We start from the raw sequence: 22,213 nt of genomic DNA, 5'->3' as shown, positions 1-22,213 counted from the left end.
CATTATCAGGTCATAGTATGATGCACTGACCACTACTACATTCTGTTTGAAGTTCTGCCTAGTGTTATAAACATATCATGTGTAGCTTGTAAAGGACATATTGAATCAACTAGATGTTTAATAAGATCGTAGGCAGTCCGTGCTTTTATACAGTTTATAGCAGAGTTCATTAAGTTCCAAGCACCTAAATGATCGTTCAATTTGATAAAGTATAAATCACTTTGTCACACCCATCTGTGTGCCTAATGTCGGTAATCTAATAAATACGTCGTTTGTAATGAGGTTAAAACTTTGTAACATTTTGACAACTGTCACGTGACTGTCACTTATGTGTCAGAATACCCCCTCCCCCCCCACCCGCTTCTGGATCTGCGCCCCTGGATATATATTGCTACGTAGGTTCCGGTCTCAGTGGGGGGGGGGGGGGGTGGATGGCCGAATGGTTAGCACGTGCGCGCTGTATCATAAGGCCTGTCATTGAGTCAACTTGCGTGGTTTCGAATCCCCGGTTGTACGTGATAAGGAGTAGGGTCGCCTGTCCAACCTCGTGGGTTTTCTCTGGGTCCTCCGGTTTCTTCCCACTGCTAAAGACCCCTATGCGCAAGCGAATTATTTAAATAAAATTAAACCATATGTTAGTCTCGAAATGACCTAGTTTGTGTCGAGTGGACGTTAAACCCCATTTCTCTCTCTTCGGTCTCAATGACTGTCGGGGAGAAAGTACCCCTGGGGCTATCGTCCTGGTTTGATCATGTTGCTGGTACAGGAGGGGTGAAGATCTGACACTAGTTGCCTCCCTCACCCAAGAGAAGTTAAGTCCGAAAAGCCGTGCTGTGTGGAGTCCTAATGGTCACGGGAACGAAACGTTGTAGGATGTTAAACTTTATTTTTTTCTTCCGTAAGACGCTAGTCGGGGAATGGCGGGGTCGATCCCGGTGTTGGTCGAGAAAGTTTCAAGAGGGAATTTCCTACGTGGTTTCCCCTTGTCAGTGGTGCAGGAAACTGGGCCTGACGAAGACAGCTGTCTAGTCGTACGGATGGGACGAAAAAACTAGCTTGTACATATTGGCCTGCACGTAAAAGATACCTTGGCAGTTGGAATTCGATTGTAAGAGTGGGTCAAAATTTCCCTCATAACACACTATATGGCGTATGCCCGTCTTGTCTAGCCCAGTCGGAGCAGAACAATAGGGCGTTAAATCCCGTCTCATTTTATTTCTTCTATAAGTAATGTAATTTTATTTCAGGAGAGTCGATACCAAGACAGAAGAGTTTGGATGGAAATGGCTTATTACCCAGTCCACGGTTATTGTGTAAAAAAGTTGCTAAAATGTCGAGCTCCTTATCGCCAGTGTTTAGTTATATGGTCATGCAATGGGGTCAGTTTATAGACCATGACCTGCAAGCTACACCAGCATTACCAGGTGGGTCCTCTTATTAATACTGGGGGTGGGGGGGTAGCTACATCAGCATTACCAGGTGGGTCCTCTTATTAATACTGGGGGTGGGGGGGGTTGGCTTCACCAGCATTACCAGGTGGGTCCTCTTATTAATACTGGGGGTGGGGTGGGTAGCTACATCAGCATTATCAGGTGGGTTCTCTTATTAATACGGGGGGGGGGGGGGGGGGCTACACCAGCATTATCAGGTGGGTCCTCTTATTAATACTGGGGGTGGGGGGGTAGCTACATCAGCATTATCAGGTGGGTTCTATGAACTTCTTACCTACGTGTGGGAGGGGGGGTAGCTACATCAGCATTATCAGGTGGGTTCTCTTATTAATACGGGGGGGGGGGGGGCTACACCAGCATTATCAGGTGGGTTCTCTTATTAATACTGGGGGTGGGGGGGTTGGATACATCAGCATTATCAGGTGGGTTCTCTTATTAATACTGGGGGTGGGGGGGTTGGCTACATCAGCATTATCAGGTGGGTCCTCTTATTAATACTGGGGGTGGGGGGTTAGCTACATCAGCATTATCAGGTGGGTTCTATGAACTTCTTACCTACGTGTGAGAGGGGGCGTAGCTACATCAGCATTATCAGGTGGGTTCTCTTAATACTACTGGGGGGGGGGGGTAGCTATCGCCATTACCAGGTGGGATGGCCTAATGGTTGACTACACCAGCATTATCAGGTGGGTTCTATAAACTTCCTACTGGTTTTTGGGTGTAAGGCACAATGGTTAGCTACACAAACATAAGATTGATTGATTATAAGATTCGATATAAGAGTAGGCCGTAGTGCCGCTGCCCGGGCAAAATTTCCCTCGTAGCCCACTGTATGGCGTATGCCCGTCTTCATTAGCCCAGTATAGGACGAAACAGTAGAATTAACCTCGTTTCATTTATGAGTTCGGCATCTGACCTGTGGAATATGTCTAGACTCCTTCTTCGAATCCCTTGTTACAAATGGCACCGAACCGCATTATGGTACACGATTCGTAATGGTAAAATATTTGTCTTAAATATTGGATATCAGAAGCCCATCTTTTCCCCGTTAGACCACAACATCAATGTTGATTTAAATTGATAAATAATTTGTGTTTTCAATGTCCACGACTTTGAATGATATTGAGTTAGACTTGGCTACGTTAAATTAGGCTTCCATAAACAGCATACAAATTATTGTCTTGAGGAGCCTTGGAACCGTGTAAAAGATGATTTTTGTCTAGATGTTATTGAAGAGCCTTGGAACAGTGTATAAGATTTTTTGTGCATATTTTTAGGTAGTTGGTCCGAGTGCTGTAGTGGAGTCATGTCTGACTATATTTACAAATCGTATGTATAAAAATATTTTATTTCTATCCTGTCGATCTGTTTTAATCATAGTCATGTATGAGATGGGCTATTGTCTGGTATATCGTTGCCACACACGGCATTGGCCGAGAAAGTTCATCTGGATTCTCCGGCGTGGTTTCCTCTTGTCAGTGATGCAGGACGGAGGCCTTACAAGAACTGCTAGTCTGCGGATGTGGCGAAAAACCGACGTCCCTTGTACACACTGGCGTACACGTAAAAGATCCCTTGGCAGCTGGAATTAGATGTAATCGTAGGTCATGGTGCCGCTGCCCAGGCAAAAATTTCCCTCATAGCATACTCTATGGCGTATACCCGTCTTCATTGGAGCAGAACAGTAGAACAATAAACCCCATTTCATTTTTATTTCGTTGCCACACACGGAGCCACGATGGTTCACTCATAGCATACTCTATGGCGTATACCCGTCTTCATTGGAGCAGAACAGAACAATAAACCCCATTTCATTTTTATTTCGTTGCCACACACGGAGCCACGATGGTTCAGTAAGACCCTGGCTCGCTACCCTGGAGATCCTGTGTTGATCCCAGCGTAAAAAGTAAGTTTATCAGGATGTTCTAGTGTAGCCCCCCCTTGTCAGTGGTGTAGGATGCAAAGCCTGGCAAGGGACAACAAATAGTCGTTTAGATTAGACTAACAACCGAGGTTAAGTGTACACATTGGTGTGCATGTAGAAGATCCTTTGTCAGTCGGAGCAGAACAGCGGGACGTTAAAGCCCAGTTGATGTATTTACCGCCGGATGTTTTGTATCTATTTCTGTTGCATTTTACAGGGGAGCATGTTTTCCTATAATTATACCAGAAAATGATGTTCATTTCAAAACCAACTGCATGAAGTTTACTAGGTCAAGGCCGTTTGATGACACGTCAAGTAAGAAATTTATTTGCTCAACTTCTGAGAATAATGGGAAGATGGTCTAACCACAGACGCCTGCAACATGAAAAATCACTTTCAATATTCAACATACATTATGCAATATCTGACTGTTGCAGGTCTTTAGGCCTGAAATGTTATATAATCTTTTAGACATTTTTTAACATGACAAAACCATAATCAACTCTCGTTACCATCGGATATCCCCGATATTCAGTTGGGGATCACGTGGCTAAGTGGGTGAGACGCTAGCTCGCTAGCCTGGAGGTCGGGTGTTCGATCCCTGCATTGGCCGAGAAAGTTCATCCAGATTTTCCGGCGTGGTTCCCCCTTGTCAGTTATGCAGGACGGAGGCCTTACAAGGACAGCTGTCTAGTCCGTCGGATGAGACGAAAAACCGAGGTCCCGTGTATATATTGGAATGCACGCAAAAGATCCCCTGGCAGTTGGAATTAGATATAAGAGTAGGCGATAGTGCCGCTGCCCGGTCAAAAATTCCCTTATAGCACACTGTATGGCGTATGCCCGTCTTCATTAGCCCGGGTCAGGAGGAGAACAGTAGGACGTTAAACCCATTTCATTTCCGATATTCGGTAGATTAGAACGTGTCCGCCAAATTTTGATTTAATTTATACCATGGAGGTGCAAGGTTTAGCTTCGATCAACCAGTACGGTGGTTGCACTTAATGCCCACATCTTGTCAAACCATTCAATGGCTAATATTTTCGCTCGCAATAGAGTAAGTTAAATGAAATTGTCGATTTATTCATTTTACATTATCTATTTTCACATTTGGAACTAGCTCTTCATCCAAATCTTTTATATAATGTATCTTTACGCTGTGACAAGCCAATCTGATTTTAAAATACAGATCTATATTTCGTTTTGTATACTTTCGATGGCCTACACTACATGAAGATCTGACCGGTTGTAGCGGCAGGTCGCGTCAGAGGTCACATGAGCGGCTTTTGACTCTGGGCGTCAGACATTTGATTAACCAATCAGCATTGATGTTACTAATGGATTACCCGCAGTTCCGTGAAAAACACGCATAAAGCCCGCCGTAACAAAACGTTTCATTGGCTAATCTCTCAAACCATTCAGAGACCTATCGCGTTACATGCGTCTGTGGTACTGTTCTAATCTCAATTCGTGTCAATCACAACTTCGATATCTTCATTCAAGGGAGTCACGGTGGTTTCATAGGATCTGGAGATCACGTGTTCGATCCAGGCGTGGGCTGAGAATATACATCGGGAATACTACCACTTGTCAGTCGTGCAGGCCTGGCAAGAGACAACGTATAGTGGCTAGGATGGGGCGAAAAACCCGAGATCCCGTGGTGTGCATGTAAAAGATCCCTTGACAGTTGGAATTCGATATAAGAGTAGGCCGTTGTGTGGTGCTGCTGTCCGAGTAGTACACTGTATTTCATTAGCCTAGTTGGAGTTTTAAACCTCATTTCATTTGAAGCGGATAATTATCCCATAGTTTTCATTTTGTTTGCCCCCCCCCCCCAGCACGTTTTACTAGACATATTTTGAAACCTGATGCATATGACTACGATTAACTGTCTTGATCGTATTGTTAGTTCAACAATGACCTAGGTTTTGTTGAATGAACGCCACACCTTTTCCTCTCACTCGCAGAAGGGCGTTTGTCAAACTCTTCTCGCACCCTCCCTCCATAGGAAGTCATTCCCCAATGTAGTAAAATCTTTCCCTTGTCTTTCGCTCGCTCCCTTCCTCCCTCGCGGAAGGACAATCACCAATGTAGTTACGTCTCCCTCCCCCCTCCCCCCTCTCCTCTTTCCCCCCCCCCTCTCCTCTTCCATTCCACTACCCCCCCCCCCCTCTCTCCACCCCTCCCGACTCAATCTTCCAACCCCTTTCCTCTTTCCCTCTTCCCACCCCTATCCTCTTTCCCTCCCCTATCCTCTTTCCTTCTTCCCACCCCTATCCGCTTTCCCTCTTCCCACCCCTATCCGCTTTCCCTCGTCCCACCCCTATCCGCTTTCCCTCTTCCCACCCCTATCCCTCTTCCCGCCTCCTCTACCCGCTTTCCCTCTTCCCGCCTCCTCTACCCGCTTTCCCTCTTCCCGCCTCCTCTACCCGCTTTTCCTCGACCGCCTCCTCTACCCTCTTTCCCTCGACCGCCTCCTCTACCCTCTTTCCCTCGACCGCCTCCTCTACCCTCTTTCCCTCGACCGCCCCCTCTACCCTCTTTCCCTCGACCGCCCCCTCTACCCTCCCTCTCTCTCAGCCTCTTCAATTTATTGTTGTATTTTAGAACCAAGAGAACAGTTTAATGCTATAACATCGTTCATAGATGGATCCATGGTGTATGGTAGTTCAGAAGATGAAATGAACGCGTTGAGAACTGGTACTGATGGTATGTGCTTCTAAATAACAACTGTATCATGGCAGCCCTGTGGCGTGTACGTGGCGTTAGCGCCTTGTGTACTGGGTTTCGTGCTTTGGGTGGTCCCAGCTCCAGCTGTAGGCGTTTACAGTTGTCAGGGTGTTTCGTAGTGTGGTGTTGGCATCCGGTGGTGCTGTGGTCGTTGGCCTGTCGTGGGATGGGCTTTTGCGATTGCAACTCGTGATGTGGCATTGGTACCTTGTCGTGGTGCTCCGAGCGTTGGCGTCTCGTGGTGGTGCTCCGGGCGTTGGCGTCTCGTGGTGGTGCTCCGGGCGTTGGCCTTTCGTGGTGGTGCTCTGGGCGTTGGCGTCTCGTGGTGGTGCTCTGGGCGTTGGCGTCTCGTGGTGGTGCTCTGGGCGTTGGCGTCTCGTGGTGGTGCTCTGGGCGTTGGCGTCTCGTGGTGGTGCTCTGGGCGTTGGCGTCTCGTGGTGGTGCTCTGGGCGTTGGCGTCCCGTGGTGGTGCTCTGGGCGTTGGCGTCCCGTGGTGGTGCTCTGGGCGTTGGCGTCTCGTGGTGGTGCTCTGGGCGTTGGCGTCACGTGGTTGCCCTCTGGGCGTTGGCGTCCCGTGATGGTGCTCTGGGCGTTGGCGTTTCGTGGTGGTGCTCTGAGCATTAGCGTCACGTGGTTGCCCGGGCGTTAGAGCTTTCATTTCATATTTTAAGGTTTTGCTATGTATTTTATATTTTAGGTTTAATGTCGACTTCAGCTGGAAATCTGCTACCAGAAGATGATAATGTCGATGCTTGTAGAAAAAAACAGGATGAAGATTTCTGTTTTCTTGCTGGTATGTTATCTTGGTTTTATCTGGGGTTTTCATATCGGGGGGAATTAAAGCCAGTTTGATACTTTCATCCAAATCTATTTCTGACAAGATACTTGACCGCCTCTTGTCTAGTGAGAGTCGAGCCGATATTTTCCTCCCCATCCAACACAACATAACCACGAGTAAACATGTTTAGGTTCATCTTCAACAGATCTCGCTTTAACTACCTTCATCTTATCAAGGCCTTCACGTAATACCCTGCATATTGCGACACTAATTTCGATTGGGTACAATCCCAGCTTATCAGATTCCTTGATCGTCACGAATACTAAGTCGGGCGCTTTCAAGCTAAAATGTCTACCTGTGATAATTGAGTTGCAAAGTTCAAGGTTAGTTCAATGTCAAGGTTTCCGTGAAGGTCGCGATGTCACAACCTCTGATTGGACGCTCACGTGTCTGTAGATAACGTAGCTATAAGTTCGGGAATTGTGAAGTAAACAAGCAACGGCCAGACGTTGCAAAACTCGCAGTCGTTGCTTCAGGAACATGGTTTAGATTTGAAGTTGATTGAGATTTGCCAGTGTGGAATCCCATTGTCGATGATGCAGAACAGTCGTTCGGATGGGCTAAAACCGAGGTCTCGTGTATGCATTTTTGTGCACGTAAGATAACCCTTGGCAGTTAGAATTCGATATAAGTATAGGCCGTAGCGCTGCTGTACGGGCACGATTTCTCTCGTACCACAATCTCATTTCACATTTTAATAATGGGGGGGTTGGATGGCCGAATGGTTAGCGGATGCGCGCTGTATCATAAGGCCTCTCATTGAGTCAACTGACGTGGTTTCGAATCCCCGGTTGTACGTGACAAGGAGTAGGGTTGCTTTCCAACCTCGTGGGTTTTCTCCGGGTCCTCCGGTTTCCTCCCACTGCTAAAGACCCCTACGCGCAAGCGATTTATTGAAATAAAATTAAACCATATGTTAGTCCCGAAATGACCTAGTCTGTGGACGTTAAACCCCGTTTCTCTCTCATTTCAAAATGTTTACAATGGAATTCTGATCGCTTCCTGTTTTTTATTACAGGTGATGCGAGAGTAAACGTATTTCCAGGGTTAGCAGCTCTCCACACAGTCTTTGTTCGCTTTCACAATCGACTAGCATCTAAAATGGCTTTCATCGCTAAAATAGCTGGCTATTTTTTTAAGCGTCTACCCTTAGTTTGGAATGATGAACGAATCTTTCAGGCGACCAGAAAAATTGTATCGGCTGTCATCCAGAAAATTAATAACGACGAATTTCTTCCCATCTTGCTAGGTCCCAAAAATATTGAAAAATACCAAATCTGGGCCCCTTACAAATATGATAAATATCGCAACCCAATGATAATAAACGCGTTCGCCACGGCCGCGTTTAGATATGGACATTCTCAGATTCCGGACACGATGAAGATCGCTGGAGAGGAAGTACCTATTCACAAGCTTTACTTCAAGACCAATAGTGTGATCCACCATTTCTCCGACCTGGTAAAAACAATCGTTGGGAATCAAAGTGAAAAGAGTGATGTCCATTTTAGTCAGGAGGTGGCTAATAAACTCTTCCTGCTCAACAACCATTCACTCGATCTCTTCTCCCTGAACATTCAACGAGGTAGAGATCATGGTTTAGGAAGTTTTAATGACTATCGTCGAGAGTGTAATCTTCAACCGGCAACATCGTTTTCATCCGACATATTTGGATCCTGTAGCCAGTCATTGAAAGATGTATATGCGTAAGTTCAAATCTAACAACAAAAAAAAAACCAATCTGATTAAAACACAGATCCTATTTCGTTTCGTTTTTTTATGGTTCAAAATTTCGTTTTGTTTGTCTTTACTACACTAGAATTTGGAATCGTTGTTATCTAACCTGAGTTCTGGATGACGTGAGTGGTTAGCTAATGAAACGGTCTGTTTCGGCGAGTGTTTTGATGTGATGTGGACTAGAAACATCAACGCTGATTGGTTAATCAAAAGCCTCTCGTATGACCCGACTCGACCTTCCACTACAACCGGTCAGATCTTCATGAAAAGTATAAAAAAAAAACGAAACAAAACATAGATTTTTATTTTAATCAGATTGACCAAGAAACAATAGGCAGAGCTTTGTGTTAAATTAGAACCAGTCAATGGGCTTTCACGTTTAATATCTAAACAGAACTAATGGATAGGGCTTTCCCTTTTTATACGCCCACATTTTCATGTGGACGTATATTGTCGTCGCCCCTGTCCGTCCGTCCGTCCACAATTGTTTGTGAACAGTCTACAGGTCACAATTTTTATCCGATTTCAATGAAACTTGAAATATAGGTTTATCCCCCAAAGATCTCGGTTCCTTTCGATATTGGCATGTATCGGACTGTAACTTCGTGGATTATGGCCCCTGATTGTGCGAAAAATTGCGTTTTTAGCTTGTGAACACTGTACAAAAAATTGCGATTTTAGCTTGTAGAGGTCATAATTTTTATTCGATTTAAAAATAGCGTAAAAATATGGTATATCAAGGTTGTGGACCCTATAGAGGTCACAATTTTTATCCGATTTTGTTGAAACTTGAAATGTAAGTTTATTACCCAAAGATCTCGGTTCCATTCGATATCCGCGCATATCGGACCGTAACTTCCTGAATTATGGACCCTGATTGTACGAAAAATTGCGATTTTAGCTTGTGGACCCTATAGAGGTCATAATTTTTATCCGATTTCAAAAACCGTATTATTACATCACCGTTACACTCTAAGGACGGCGGAGTTCGAATTTCGTGAAAATCGGCCCAAAACTGACAGACAAAATGGCCATCCCTCGTTCTCAAATGGCGTAAAAATATGGTATATCAAGGTTGTGGACCCTATTAGAGGTCACAATTTTTATCCGATTTTGTTGAAACTTGAAATGTAAGTTTATAACCCAAAGATCTTGGTACAATTCGATATTCGCGCATATCGGACAGTAACTTCCTGAATTATGGCCCCTGATTGTACGAAAAATCACTTTCTTTTTAGCTTGTTCTCTATCCATCTCTCGAAAATGTGGGCGTATCCTGCCTGGCAGCCGCTGGTAAAATCTTCGGGTAGGGATTTCCCCTTATAAAATCTCCAAATGACCTTGTTTATGTCGATTAGCTTTTAAACGGCACTTTTCTCGGTTTCACTTTTCAGGTCTGTGGACGATATCGATCTATTTGTTGGCGGAATGTGTGAACCGCCGGAAGAGGATGCCATTCTAGGACCTACGTTTGCGTGTATTGTTGGTCGACAGTTTAGAAATTTAAAACACGGCGATAGATTTTGGTATGAAACGCAAAATATCTACGCCGGTTTAGGCAATGGTAAGTTTAAGTCTTTGGTTTTATGGTCTTAGAAAAGCCTCTGGGAACTACTTACGGTTGCTAAGCGACCAAGGCGCTGGCTCGCTCCCGGTGTTGGCATAGAAAGTTCATCGGCCAGGGAACAGTTGCTTCTCGAAGAGAATATTGTCCGGTTCATGAAAAATTTCTCGGGGAGGTCACGGTGACTAGGCGTGTAAGGCGCTGGTTCGTTAGTCTGGAGGTCGCGTGTTCGACCCCTACATTGGACGAGAAAGTTCATCGGATTTTCCTACTTGGTTCCCCTTGTCCGCGGTGCGGGACGTAGGGCCTGTCAAAAACAGCCGTCTTGTCGTTCGGATGGGACGAAAAACCGAGGTCCCGTGTACACATTGGCGTGCACGTAAAAACATCCCTTGGCTGTTGACATTCGAATATGAATATGCCATAGTGCCGTTGCCGGGTAAACGTTCCCTCATAGCACACTATGTCGTATGCCCTTCTTCATATGCCCAGTCGGAACGGAACAGTAGGACGTTAAACTCCATTTCATTTTTACAAATACCTCATCTGTAGACGTTATAAACCAGTGTTGGTTAAGTGCGTTTGATGGGTCCCATTATTCCGATTGAATTCAATCTGGGGGATTATCTGCCCTTGATAGTCTAGTCTCGTTATGGTTTGCGTAAAGCTTCCGGTAAAATGGTGATCGTAATGTCTTAAGTTTTTGTTGCAGGAATGGTAAACTTTGTTAAAGAAATCACAATGTCGAGAATTTTATGTGACCATGGTGATATATCAGAGATTCAACCGTTTTCTTTTCTGGCGGCTGATTCTAAAAAGTAGGTGGATATTATAATATTTCGGGGAACCTCTACCGATCACCTTGACGACAGTTGGAATTCTAGAAAGCCGTTAGTGGGTGTAATGTCCCTCTCGCTGCATGGCATATATCCGTATTCATACCCGTCTAAATTAGCCAATTAATGCAGAATAATATAACGACCCCGTTCCCCATGTAATATAAATGGGGGATTTATGCTCTATGAATAGGGAATCCACTGTGGCGAAGGCCGCCTGCATTGGCGAGAAAGTCAGGTATTTTCCGACATGCTGTCCCCTTGTCCGTGGTGCAGGACGGACGGCCTGGCAAGGACAGCTGTCTAGTCGATCAATGGCGCGTACATTGTTTATATAAGACGTTACTGATTCGAGCAGAATTGCGCCTTTTTACTCATTTTAATACCCATTTACACTAAAATAGGAAATAATTTTTACTACAAATACTTCAAACGTCTTATTTTCAAATACATAAAAAAAATATTTTAGAATTTAATTTGTCGGAGGAAAAAAGTTAATATTTGTGGCTCATTAGGTCGCATCGATGTCATCCTTATCAGTGATTGTCGCGGCCTAGCGAATATTCACTGCGGATTAGTGTAATCATGCAAGAAAACGATTGCAGATGCCGTTTCTTTACATAAAGCCATTGGCCTCTGTTTATATACGAGTCTATAGGGTGAAAATAATCGTATCGAACTCATAAAGAGATGAGCTTTCCTTGTTAATTTAACTAGTTAAAGATACATCATGTAAGATTTAGATAAAGAACTAACCATTCTTGCTATAATAGTTCGAAAGTAGATGATGTAAAATGAATAATTTGAAAATTTCATTCAAATTACTCTATTGCAAGCGAAGATATTAGCCTTTGAAGGTTTGACAGACGTGTGCAATAATTTCAACCACCGTACTGGTTGATCGAAGCTAAGTCTCGGTCCTCCATATTTGATTAAATCAAAGTATCGCTGAACCATTCTAATCTATTTAATGTCGGAGAAATCTGATGCCATCGAGAGTTGATTAAGGCCTGGATCAGTTAATTAATGTCTAATACTTTAGAAAACATTTCAGGCCTAAAGAAAGACCTGCAATAGGCAGATTTAGCTCTTGCATAATGCATGTTGAATTGTTAACCCGCCCAGCCCTGCTAGCCAGGAGTTGGGTGGAAAGAAAGACATTGTAATGTAGACTATATTTTATAACGGTTTTTATTTCAGAAATTCGGTTCGCCCATGTACAGAAATACCCAACTATGGTATCCGGGCACTGGTTGGTCTGATGACCGGAAAGTAACATGCGTAATAAACTTGAATAAATTGAGCTTATTACCGTTATCAAGTTAAATTATTCCGGTAGGGTGATGAAAATGTACGGTGATTTCTGAATGATCCGACTTTCCCATGTTTTTGAAACCTGAAAACGCAGGAGATGGAACTACGAGAAATCCTACAGTTCACAAGGAAAAGCGTCGATCGATATTCTCCCCCCGCCCACCCCCATCCCATTTACGGTTTGAATATTGACACCGACCCGCTCGTCTCCATAAGCCCAGTCGGAGCACGGGAGCAGTAGGACGTTAAACCCCTTTTCGTGTACGAGCATTAGCCCAGTCGGCGCAGTAGGACGTTAAACACCGTTTTCGTGTATCAGTTTTAGCTCTAGTGGAGCAGCAGGGCGTTATACCCCGTTTTCGTGTACCAGTATTAGCTTCAGTCGGAGCAGTAGGACGTTAAATCCCTTTACGTGTACCGTTAGCGGAGTCGGAGCAGAAAAGCAGGACATTAAATCCCCGGTTCATTTTGACTGTATACTCTATACGATGTATGCTTCTTTTAATTAGCCCAGTTGGAGCAGAACAGTAGGACGTTAAACCTCATTTCATTTGTCCCTGTAAAATTCCACTCCATCATTCTGCGGTAAGCATGTGGTCGTTGTATCGCCATGACTCTACCCGCCCAGCCCCGTCCAACGTAATCCATCCCCACCAACCTACAAACTGATCGAGGGGAAATGGGATTAACGTCCACTCGACCCGAATTAGGTCATTTTGGGACTAACATGGTTCAATTTTATTTCAATAATTTGCTTGCGCGTACGGGTCTTTAGCAGTGTGTGGGGCGGGGGGAGTAGGCCTACCCGGAAAGAACTTGGGCAGCGCGTACAATCTTGGAATCGGAAGCGTGCTACTACTTGACTGTATGATAACCTGATCTAATGCGCATGTACATAGGCGTACGAGCTGGGGGGCAGGGGGGGCGCCCCCTCCCCCATTTTGGGCACCAAATGCTGGGAAAATTTGGGCACACAATTGTATTTTGTAAAAGTTGTATAAAAAAAAGAGATTGTGTTCTTGAATGTGTCTAATTTAACAGCGAATTTATTATTATTATGTAACATACTAAGAACCTAACTACATTTTTTGGGCACCAACCACCACCGCCCCCCCCCCCCCCCCAGTCAAAAATTTCCCCGTACGCCTATGCGCATGTATCTTGACAATAGTAGGCCTACACTGAATATTGTAACTTGATAAGGTGTCGTGATGAGGGTAACGGTGGCTCAAGACGGGGAAATATTCATTCGTAATAATACAAATACAGAATTGCGATATTGTCTACAATTAGTTTGCAATGAGTGGCCGTTAAGCAAGCCTTCCCCAACCACCGCCGCTGTACAACCAACAGCTAGGATTCTGGGGCCTGTTTCACGAAATTTTAAGTAAGATAAAATCCAAATTTTAGTAATTTGATTGGATAATATTTGATTTTGGTGCTTAGCCAATCAAAACTAAAGTATCTACTAAAATTGGATTTTATCTTTTAGTTAAGATTTTGAGAAACGGGGCCCTGGTTTGTCTTCTTGGCTGTAAGCAGTCTCGCTATCCAGCGGTCATGAACTGCAAGGGGAGACAACTCTAAGAGATTGACTGAAGTCATGTTTTATTTTTATGTAGGCCTACACTATTTAACAATGAGAGACTAGTTAAATACTAATATATACAAGCTATAGTTAACATTGTTTTATAAAATGGATATGTTGGAAAAACGAATTACATGAATTATAAGCGTGGTACACAGGATATGTTAAAAGAATACTATAAATACAAATTATTGACACAAGGAGGCAGACCAGCATTAATTCCCTCGTTGACTTCAATGTTAATGCTGGCCTCTTTGCCCACCTCCAACTTTTCCCCAAATTTTCGTTGGGCTGAATGCTTTTCACTACAGAGGAACAAATGGTCATGTCTTTGCACTAAAATTTGTATGAGGTTGACCACCAAAATTTTGAGATACACAAACTAGAAGCGTACTAAAAACATGTAACTAGTTGCCGTACATATCGCCGTAGTCAACCTGATAACCCTGTTATCCTTCCGCCTCAAAATCATGAATATTTACCAAAACCTGGCAGAAAATGTTAATTCAAACCCTCTTCGTCCATTCTAGACCAAAAAAATCAACAAAAATGGGCATGCAAAAGGGGAGAAAAGAGAGAATTGCTATAAATAGACGAACTACAATTCATGGATGGTGAAATTTAATGGTGGTCTGCCTCCACAAGATCAAAATTTATATGGAGTTCTGCCCCCTTTTAAAATAAGGTAAAAATACGGTAGAAACTGGAACAGTCCACTTTACATCAAGGCTATCGAATTTGAGTCCCAAGGGAGATAACTTCAATCATAGTCCAGTATCCTAATCTACCATACCTTTTTGGATTCGATTCAACCAACGTTTACTAAGTCGTCGGATCAACAGATGGTGCATGTGTAACAGAGGTCATGCTTTGAGCCTAATATAGGCATTCCAGCAGATTTTATGATTTAAAAAAATATATATATAGGTTGCCAGGCAACGAAACATACGCCTACATTTAAGCTAAATCGTCTGGCCAGTCCACAAGGGATGGTGCATATTTTCTCTTTTGTCTGTAATGAAGACCTTAAAACACCTTATAAATCTAAAGTCAATCATCCACAATTGATCTAGGGCCATAACTCCGGAAGCACTTGTAGGAAAAAAAATGGGCCTCTTCGTCTCGTGAATAAACACTGTGAATTTAAAGTAACTGGATAACGGGTCTCGAGAGCGTTCACAAAATTTTTCAAGTTGTCAAGGGCCATAACTCTGAAAGTAATTATCTGAAATTGTTGAAAATCAACAGGCTTCCTCGTCCCATGACCTGAAATTTCAAGGCAATCGGATATTAATTTTAATCTCTTAGAGCGTCCACAATCCGGACGCTGCAGACGGATGGACCAACGAGAATATACGACCACATTTTGAATGTGGGCGTATAAACATATTTATATACATGTATATGATTTTATCTGAGAATCTACCCGTTCATAAACGTAACGAGAATCCACCTCGCCACGGGCCTAATATGGTAGCTTTCCAGCTAATTTAACCTAGATTCAAAAACCTCAAAACACCATGAAAAAGAAGCTTGACAACAGATGTTTAAATATCATTAGGCCCAGGAACTTACAATAATAAAAGTTGTCGGTTGTGTGGATCAGGTGTTTTCACGAATACTGGGAACATAGTTATATTAGTGCTCATCTCGCTACATTCCGGAACAACATTGTTCAATACACGTGTGACACATCGCTTCTTCATATTGTATTGTCCTCTTCAGAGTATGTATATTAATACCCGTGACGTAAGAGTATGTCTATTAATAACCATGACGTAAGAGTATGTCTATTAATAGGCAATATTGATGGCCCTTACAAAATCTACAACAAAACAAAGTCCAGCTATTGCACGTGATGCTGAATATGTACAGATGTAAGGCTATTGAAATAAAGAGGCTGCCGTCCAAGCATGACGATGACGTAATTAAAACCACATGACGTAATTTAAGCCACGTGAAGATCTACAAAATCTTGTCGACTCCGGAAAACGGAACCCCAAATATGGTGGTCAACGGTCGATGAGGATGTCACTGATAATGGCGTGGATTCTTCTTTCCTTTTTTTCACGTCTTCTGAAGGACAATTATCAGAATGTCTTTTCCTGAATAATAAAAGATAACATCTAAGTAAATCAATGAACAACAAATACTGTAGACGTAGCCACATTAAAATTGCCACGCGCCCACAACTGCGAAGTCTTATGTGCAGACAGAAGAAAATCAAATTCAGGGGCTGATATTGAACAATGTGTACGCTAAAGATCCCGTGATAGTGTGGGCGGAAAGCTTGCTGTCTGGGCAAAGGGCTTCCGACTTCCTATCACTGCTCCTGTGACCACAAAACAAATAGTGGCATGTTAGGTATAAAATAATCATGGCTAAGCTGTGAACATTCTCCACACTAGTCTCGCTATCCAGCATTCGAACTGCAAAGGAAGACAACTCTGTTTGGGAGATTGGGCTGTGATACGCAATTGGACTTTTCGAGGCTATGAGCAACGATAGATGTTGTTGACTGAGTGGTGAAACCATACCGGTTGTTTCGTTGATTTATTATAATATAGAGAGTTAACCAGGAGTCGAGTGTGACGTCATCGCGGCCATATTGGAATTGACCTCGTATGGAAAGTCGAAGTCAGTCTGTTGGTGAGAACTTGTCATAGTTTTATGTCGACCGGAATTGAAATGGCAGAGAATTAGACTTTTTGTGGAAGAGCATCGCCTACAAGACAAACAAGAGAGAGAGAAATGGGGTTTAACGTCCACTCGACACAAACTAGATCATTTCCGGACTAACATATGGTTCAATTTTATTTTCATAATTAGCTTGTGCGTAGGGGTCTTTAGCAGTGGGAGGACCCGGAGAAAACACACGAGGTTTGACAGGCGACCCTACTCCTTGTCACGTACAACCGGGGAATCGAAACCACGCCAGTTGACTCAATGACAGACCTTATGATACAACAGGCACGGTACATATAAGAAAATGTTGACTAAGTACACGGATGAACTCGACAAAACAACTCACCGATGATTACTTCACCGAGAAAGTTGGTCGGGATTTTCCGGCGTGCTTACCCTCGTCAGTGGTGCAGAACGGACTACGGAGGGCCTGTCAAGGACAGTTGTCTAGTCCTTCGGATGAGACGAAAAACCGAGGTCCCGTGTACACATTGGCATGCAGGTAAAAGATCCCTTGACAGTTTGAATTCGATATAAGAGTAGGACGTAGCGCCGCTGCCCGGGCAAAATTCCCTCAGCACACTGCATGGCGTATGTCCGTATTCATTAGTCTATCATAAGAGCAGAACAGTAGGACGTTAAATTCCACTTCATAGATGGGCGGGGAGGGGGGTGACGGAGGTTCCCCCCCCCCCCCACCGGGATTGCCCGTCTTTATTAGCCCAGTTGGAGCAGAACAGTTAGACGTTAAACCCCATTTCATAGATGGCCGGGGGGGAGGGAGGGGCGAAGGTCCTCCCCCGGGATTGCCCATCTTCATTAGCTCAGTTGGAGCAGAACAGTAGGACGTTTAACCCCTGGTGATTACCTGTTATATTGTACTTTATCAGATATCTGTGACGTATATTCTACAACCATTTTGATTTTTATAGGACGAAGAAAAAATGAAAATCTGAAAATATAAAACATATAAATTTCATTAAACGGACAAATTTGCGAGTCATTCTGGATGATGTTAGAGTTAATCCAATGGAACGGTCTAGTACGGCGTGTTTTTGGGGTGAGGTGTACAGAACTGTGGGTAACCCACCGGAAACATAACCCTGCTTTAAGTGTAAAAACATTGATTTTCAGCATCATTAGTGGATATTTGACAGGATTTTATAGACTTATAAAAGATATTATACCTCCGGTGTTTTGATATCTGAAGGTCACGCGTTCCACAAGGTAAAATTCAAAGTCAATGGGTCCCCACACTTCAAAATTCACCCATGTCACATATACCTCTTTCAGCAATTTTTACCATTGGTTACTGAGTAATGGTCATTTAAATAATGACGACCACGCCCATTTTGGCTGAAATCCCCAAAATTGAGATGGCCGTGTCTTAGGAACCGTCAGTCGGATCAATCTAAAATTTGGAATATCAGGTTTTTTTTGTTGTCCAAATAAGCTTACAAATCAGCTAAATCGAATAAGGTACGGTTTAATTCATTGGGTGATTTGACATGGAATGACCCTCAAATTGATCCACTCGGAGCCGAGATTTTAGCGATTGAATTTTCGGCCCAGCCTCGATCATCATTACTAAATTCGGTACGATAATAAACATAGTCTCGATTATCCATTTCATGATAAAATCATAAATCAAAGTTTAGTAGCAAATCGGATCCTAATCCAATAAATATCGCAGGCTAGCGATGACATCGAGAGTTGTTTATGGTCTGGATAAGTTAATTAATGTCTAATTAATAATTTAGATAACATTCAGGCCTACAGAAAGACCTCCAATAGGCATATTTAGCTCTTGCATAGTGTATATTTAAGACATGGCGTAATAAATTAAATGAAATGAAATGAAATGGGGTTTAACGTCCTACTGTTCTGCTCCTATACTGGGCTAATGAAGACAGGCATACGCCATACAGTGTGCTATGATGGAAATTTTGCCCGGGCAGCGGCACTATCGCCTACTCTTATATCGAATTCCAACTGCCAAGGGATCTTTTACGTGCATTCCAATGTATACACGGGACCTCGGTTTTTCGTCTCATCCGAATGACTAGACAGCTGTCCTAGTCAGGCCCTCCGTTCTGCACCACTGACAAGGGGGGAACCACGCCGGAAAATCTGGGTGAACTTTCTCGGCCAATGCAGGGATCGAACCTCCGACCTCCAGGCTAGCGAGCCAGCGTCTTAACCACCTAGCCTCCGTGGCTCCCTTAATATATTAAAACAACAGCTCGGCAACACGTCCCTCAATATATTACTTAATGTCTCGCTCTCGACCATTAAACCACCCATATATATTTATTATGGTATATCAATGGTCTAGTTACCTAGTTCCAAAGTCCACAGTAAATAATAGTATATTTTTATTATAATATAGGTCAAGTCTACTACAGTACACTATATATATATACAACTATAGTATCAACCCAACATGTGTTGGACTTTACTCATATCCCACGAAAAGTAGAGGTCCCGTTTATACATTGGCGTGCACATAAAAGATCCCTTGGCGGTTGGAATTCGGTGTAAAAGTCGGCCGGGCAATATTTCCCTCATAGCACACTGTATGGCATATGCCCGTCTTCATTAGCGCAGTCGGAGTAGAACAGTAGGACGTTAAACCCCATTTCATTTCTTACAGTTCTGCACCAACTGAGGTAATGAAGACGGACATAGACAATTAGGGACACGTTTGCATACTCCTATTTCAAATTTCTGCCGTTAGGCGTTCATTTACGAATACGCATCCCCGGGACCTTGTTTTCGTCCCATTCGAATAGCTAGACACTTGGTGTAATTTTATTGATATCCAAAACCAGCGGACATGTCCAATTGGCCATAATTGGAAAAAAACTAAAAATCGAAAATTCTTTTTGAAAAGCTGACGCAATACACCCAGAAAATTTGCATGTTCATCGTAGTGGGTTTGTATCCCGATCCTCCCTCCCCAATGCTAAAGACCCCATAATATGTTAGTTCTGGAGTGGATGTTAAACCCCATTCTCCCTTCTCTGTTATTATAAAGGTACATTGTGTTATGACAGGTCTATATGTCGATCGTTATGACAAATCGAGTGACATATGGAGGTCATATTTATACATCACATGACTAACCTCCACGACAATATCGAATTGTTCGACATTATTTATTACAGCACGATCTACTTTTAAAACACCACTGCCTGGTCAAAATGTCGCTACGTTTAGCTGTAAGCCTTTACACCTAGTATTTAAGATGTATTGTGCTTTCAAGGCTGGGACATGTCCGTCGCGTCCTTCGGAAGGATCGATAGAGATATGTGTTTAACATCTCGTCAACACAGTACTTTGTTATTTTGGGACTAACATATAGGCATAGTTATTAGTTTTTTCTACGGGTGTGCAAAACTAGAGGTAGGAATTGTACTCACAGAGCCATCCCAAGAATGAAAACCGCGTGCACGTAGCGTGGAAACATCGACCTTATAATACATTAATAAGGTTCATGGAAGACCTCGATCTTCCTATCTGGAATTCCATTGACTAAAGGGGAGGGATGGGGATGGATAACCAAAAGGTTAGCGCGTGAGCGTTGTATCATAAGGTGCGTCTGTCATTGCGTCAGCTGGCGTGCTTTCGATTACCTGGTGGTACGTGACAAGGAGCAGGCAGGGTCGCCTGTCCAACCTTCTGGGTTTTCTCCGGGTCCTCCGGGTTCCTCACACTGCTAAATAAAGACCCCTACGCGCAAACGAATTATTGAAATAAAATTGAACCATATTAGTCCCGAATGGTCCTAGTTTGTGTCGAGTGGACGTTAAACCCCATTTCTCTCTCTCTCTCTCTAGATCTCGATTGGCGTAAACGCCGCTGGTGGGGCAAAAATTCTTTCAAAGCAAAATGCATGACATCATTAAAATTGACATGTCTGGTTGCATAGTGCAGACAAACAGAACATTAACTTCTATGTACATGTATTTCTGTACAGTTATGTTTGGATGACTCGACACACGTACTGTATGTACTGTAGGCCTATATTGACATAAACCCGCCCAATTCCTACGTTCCTTGTCCCTAACTTTAAACTATTTAATATTAAAATAAAAACCACTTACCTTTATATCAACTAATAACTATATTATTATTTTAACTTGACACAGTGGACGTACATATGCACGTGAATAACAAGTCGTTGTCTGTTCATTTGCTTTGTTAACACGATCGGGAAACGCTTTTATTTATAGTTTCCATGAAGCACGCGGTGAATCCCTGACTTGTTACTAATAATAGAAACAAGTGTGGCCACTCCAGTAGTCCCGTTCGTCCAGTTTTGTTTATAAAAGATAACGGTAAGGGAGTTGCAATATGACTGGGTAATCTAGATGCTTACGATGATTGCGTTATTGAATCGGGCTGACATGACCGTGAACTCTGTAACCGGATTTTGTTAAAGGGGCGGTTGGAGTTTTTTTTACATAATATATAGGTTTGACAAGAAAGGTAAAAAAACAAACTTGTCACTGTATAAAGCATATAAATGTTAGTTTCGCTGAAGAGAGAGAGAGAGAGAGAGAGAGGTCAGAGAGAGAGAGAGGTCAGAGAGAGAGCACGCGCGCGAGATAGAGAGGGTGAGCGTGGCGTAACGCCGCCACTTGAAACAAAAGCCCCGAAGTTGTCTGTTGTATGGCTCAGCAAAACTTGGTTCTGAAATAAACACAATTATTTTCCAAGAAGTTCAGCAATTTATTCATTTATCAAAAAGATTTAAATCACCATAAAACATTTGTTAGGTTATTTTCAGTCGTGCAAATTTTGTGTGGTGCATCCCCCCTGCTCTTATTAGTACAGTCAGCTCTCTCGACTGTTTCCTCCCTTGTCAATGATGCAGGACAAGACAGCTGTCTAGTCGTTTGGATGGGACGAAAAACCGATGTCCCTTGTACACATAGGCGTGCACATAAAAGATCCTTTAACAGTTGGAATTCGATATAAGAGTAGGCCGTATATATAGTGCCGCTATCCGGGCAAAATTTCCCCCAAAGCACACTGTAGGACGTATGCCCGTCTTCATTAGCCCAGTTCGGAGCAGAACAGTAGGGCAACTCCATTTCATTTCTCAACTGGTTTTATGAAATTTGGGGGTATTGGATGATTGTACGTTGTGCAGGCCTTGCCATACCTAACATAACCCAGTAGCCTACTTTCAAAACATATTTCTACTTGATAAAATATTTATAAAAAAATGTCTCTATGTTATCTATTATGTATCTTATATGTTTATAATTAGGTGTAGCCTGTTCGCCAATCCAAATTCAGATTTACTGAATAAAAATATTGTTTATAAAAAAAAGAAGTTGGGCCCACTGCCCGGACCACTGTTAAGGGGAAACCACTCTGGTTTTAATTCGTAGGGAACATTGTGGGGAGAAATTGAAGGTCACATGGTTAATGTGATTCTCACATCAATAATCGTTGATTTGGGGGATGCTTACTAGTCTGCGGGTTCATTTGTCCACCGATATATAGGGGTTAGGGTTAGGGTTAAGGTACACTAGTCC

At 43.1% G+C, this 22,213-nt stretch overlaps 1 protein-coding gene and 1 long non-coding RNA gene across 2 annotated transcripts; one reads left to right on the top strand and one right to left on the bottom strand.

Moving 5' to 3' along the window:
* Positions 1-1,524: 1,524 nt before the first annotated feature.
* LOC126814678 (peroxidase-like protein 3) lies at positions 1,525-12,394 on the top strand. Its single transcript, XM_056099657.1, has 9 exons — positions 1,525-1,536; positions 2,729-2,780; positions 3,593-3,690; positions 5,983-6,084; positions 6,803-6,898; positions 7,962-8,646; positions 10,072-10,241; positions 10,954-11,059; positions 12,278-12,394. Exons 2-9 carry the CDS (start codon positions 2,758-2,760, stop codon positions 12,351-12,353), a joined length of 1,356 nt encoding a protein of 451 aa, XP_055955632.1. The 5' UTR covers positions 1,525-1,536; positions 2,729-2,757; the 3' UTR covers positions 12,354-12,394.
* Positions 12,395-15,767: 3,373 nt separating this feature from the next.
* LOC126814685 (uncharacterized) lies at positions 15,768-20,921 on the bottom strand. Its single transcript, XR_007677705.2, has 3 exons — positions 20,771-20,921; positions 17,533-17,616; positions 15,768-16,084 (listed from the first exon to the last, which is right to left on the bottom strand). It is a non-coding gene; the product is annotated as an uncharacterized LOC126814685 (long non-coding RNA).
* Between the last annotated feature and the right edge of the window lie 1,292 nt (positions 20,922-22,213).

This window comes from Patella vulgata, chromosome 3 (genome assembly GCF_932274485.2).
Source record: "Patella vulgata chromosome 3, xgPatVulg1.2, whole genome shotgun sequence".
Lineage (NCBI taxonomy): Eukaryota > Metazoa > Mollusca > Gastropoda > Patellidae > Patella > Patella vulgata.
The sequence above is the reverse complement of the archived record's forward strand: the minus strand, read 5'-3'. Positions and strand labels throughout refer to the sequence as shown.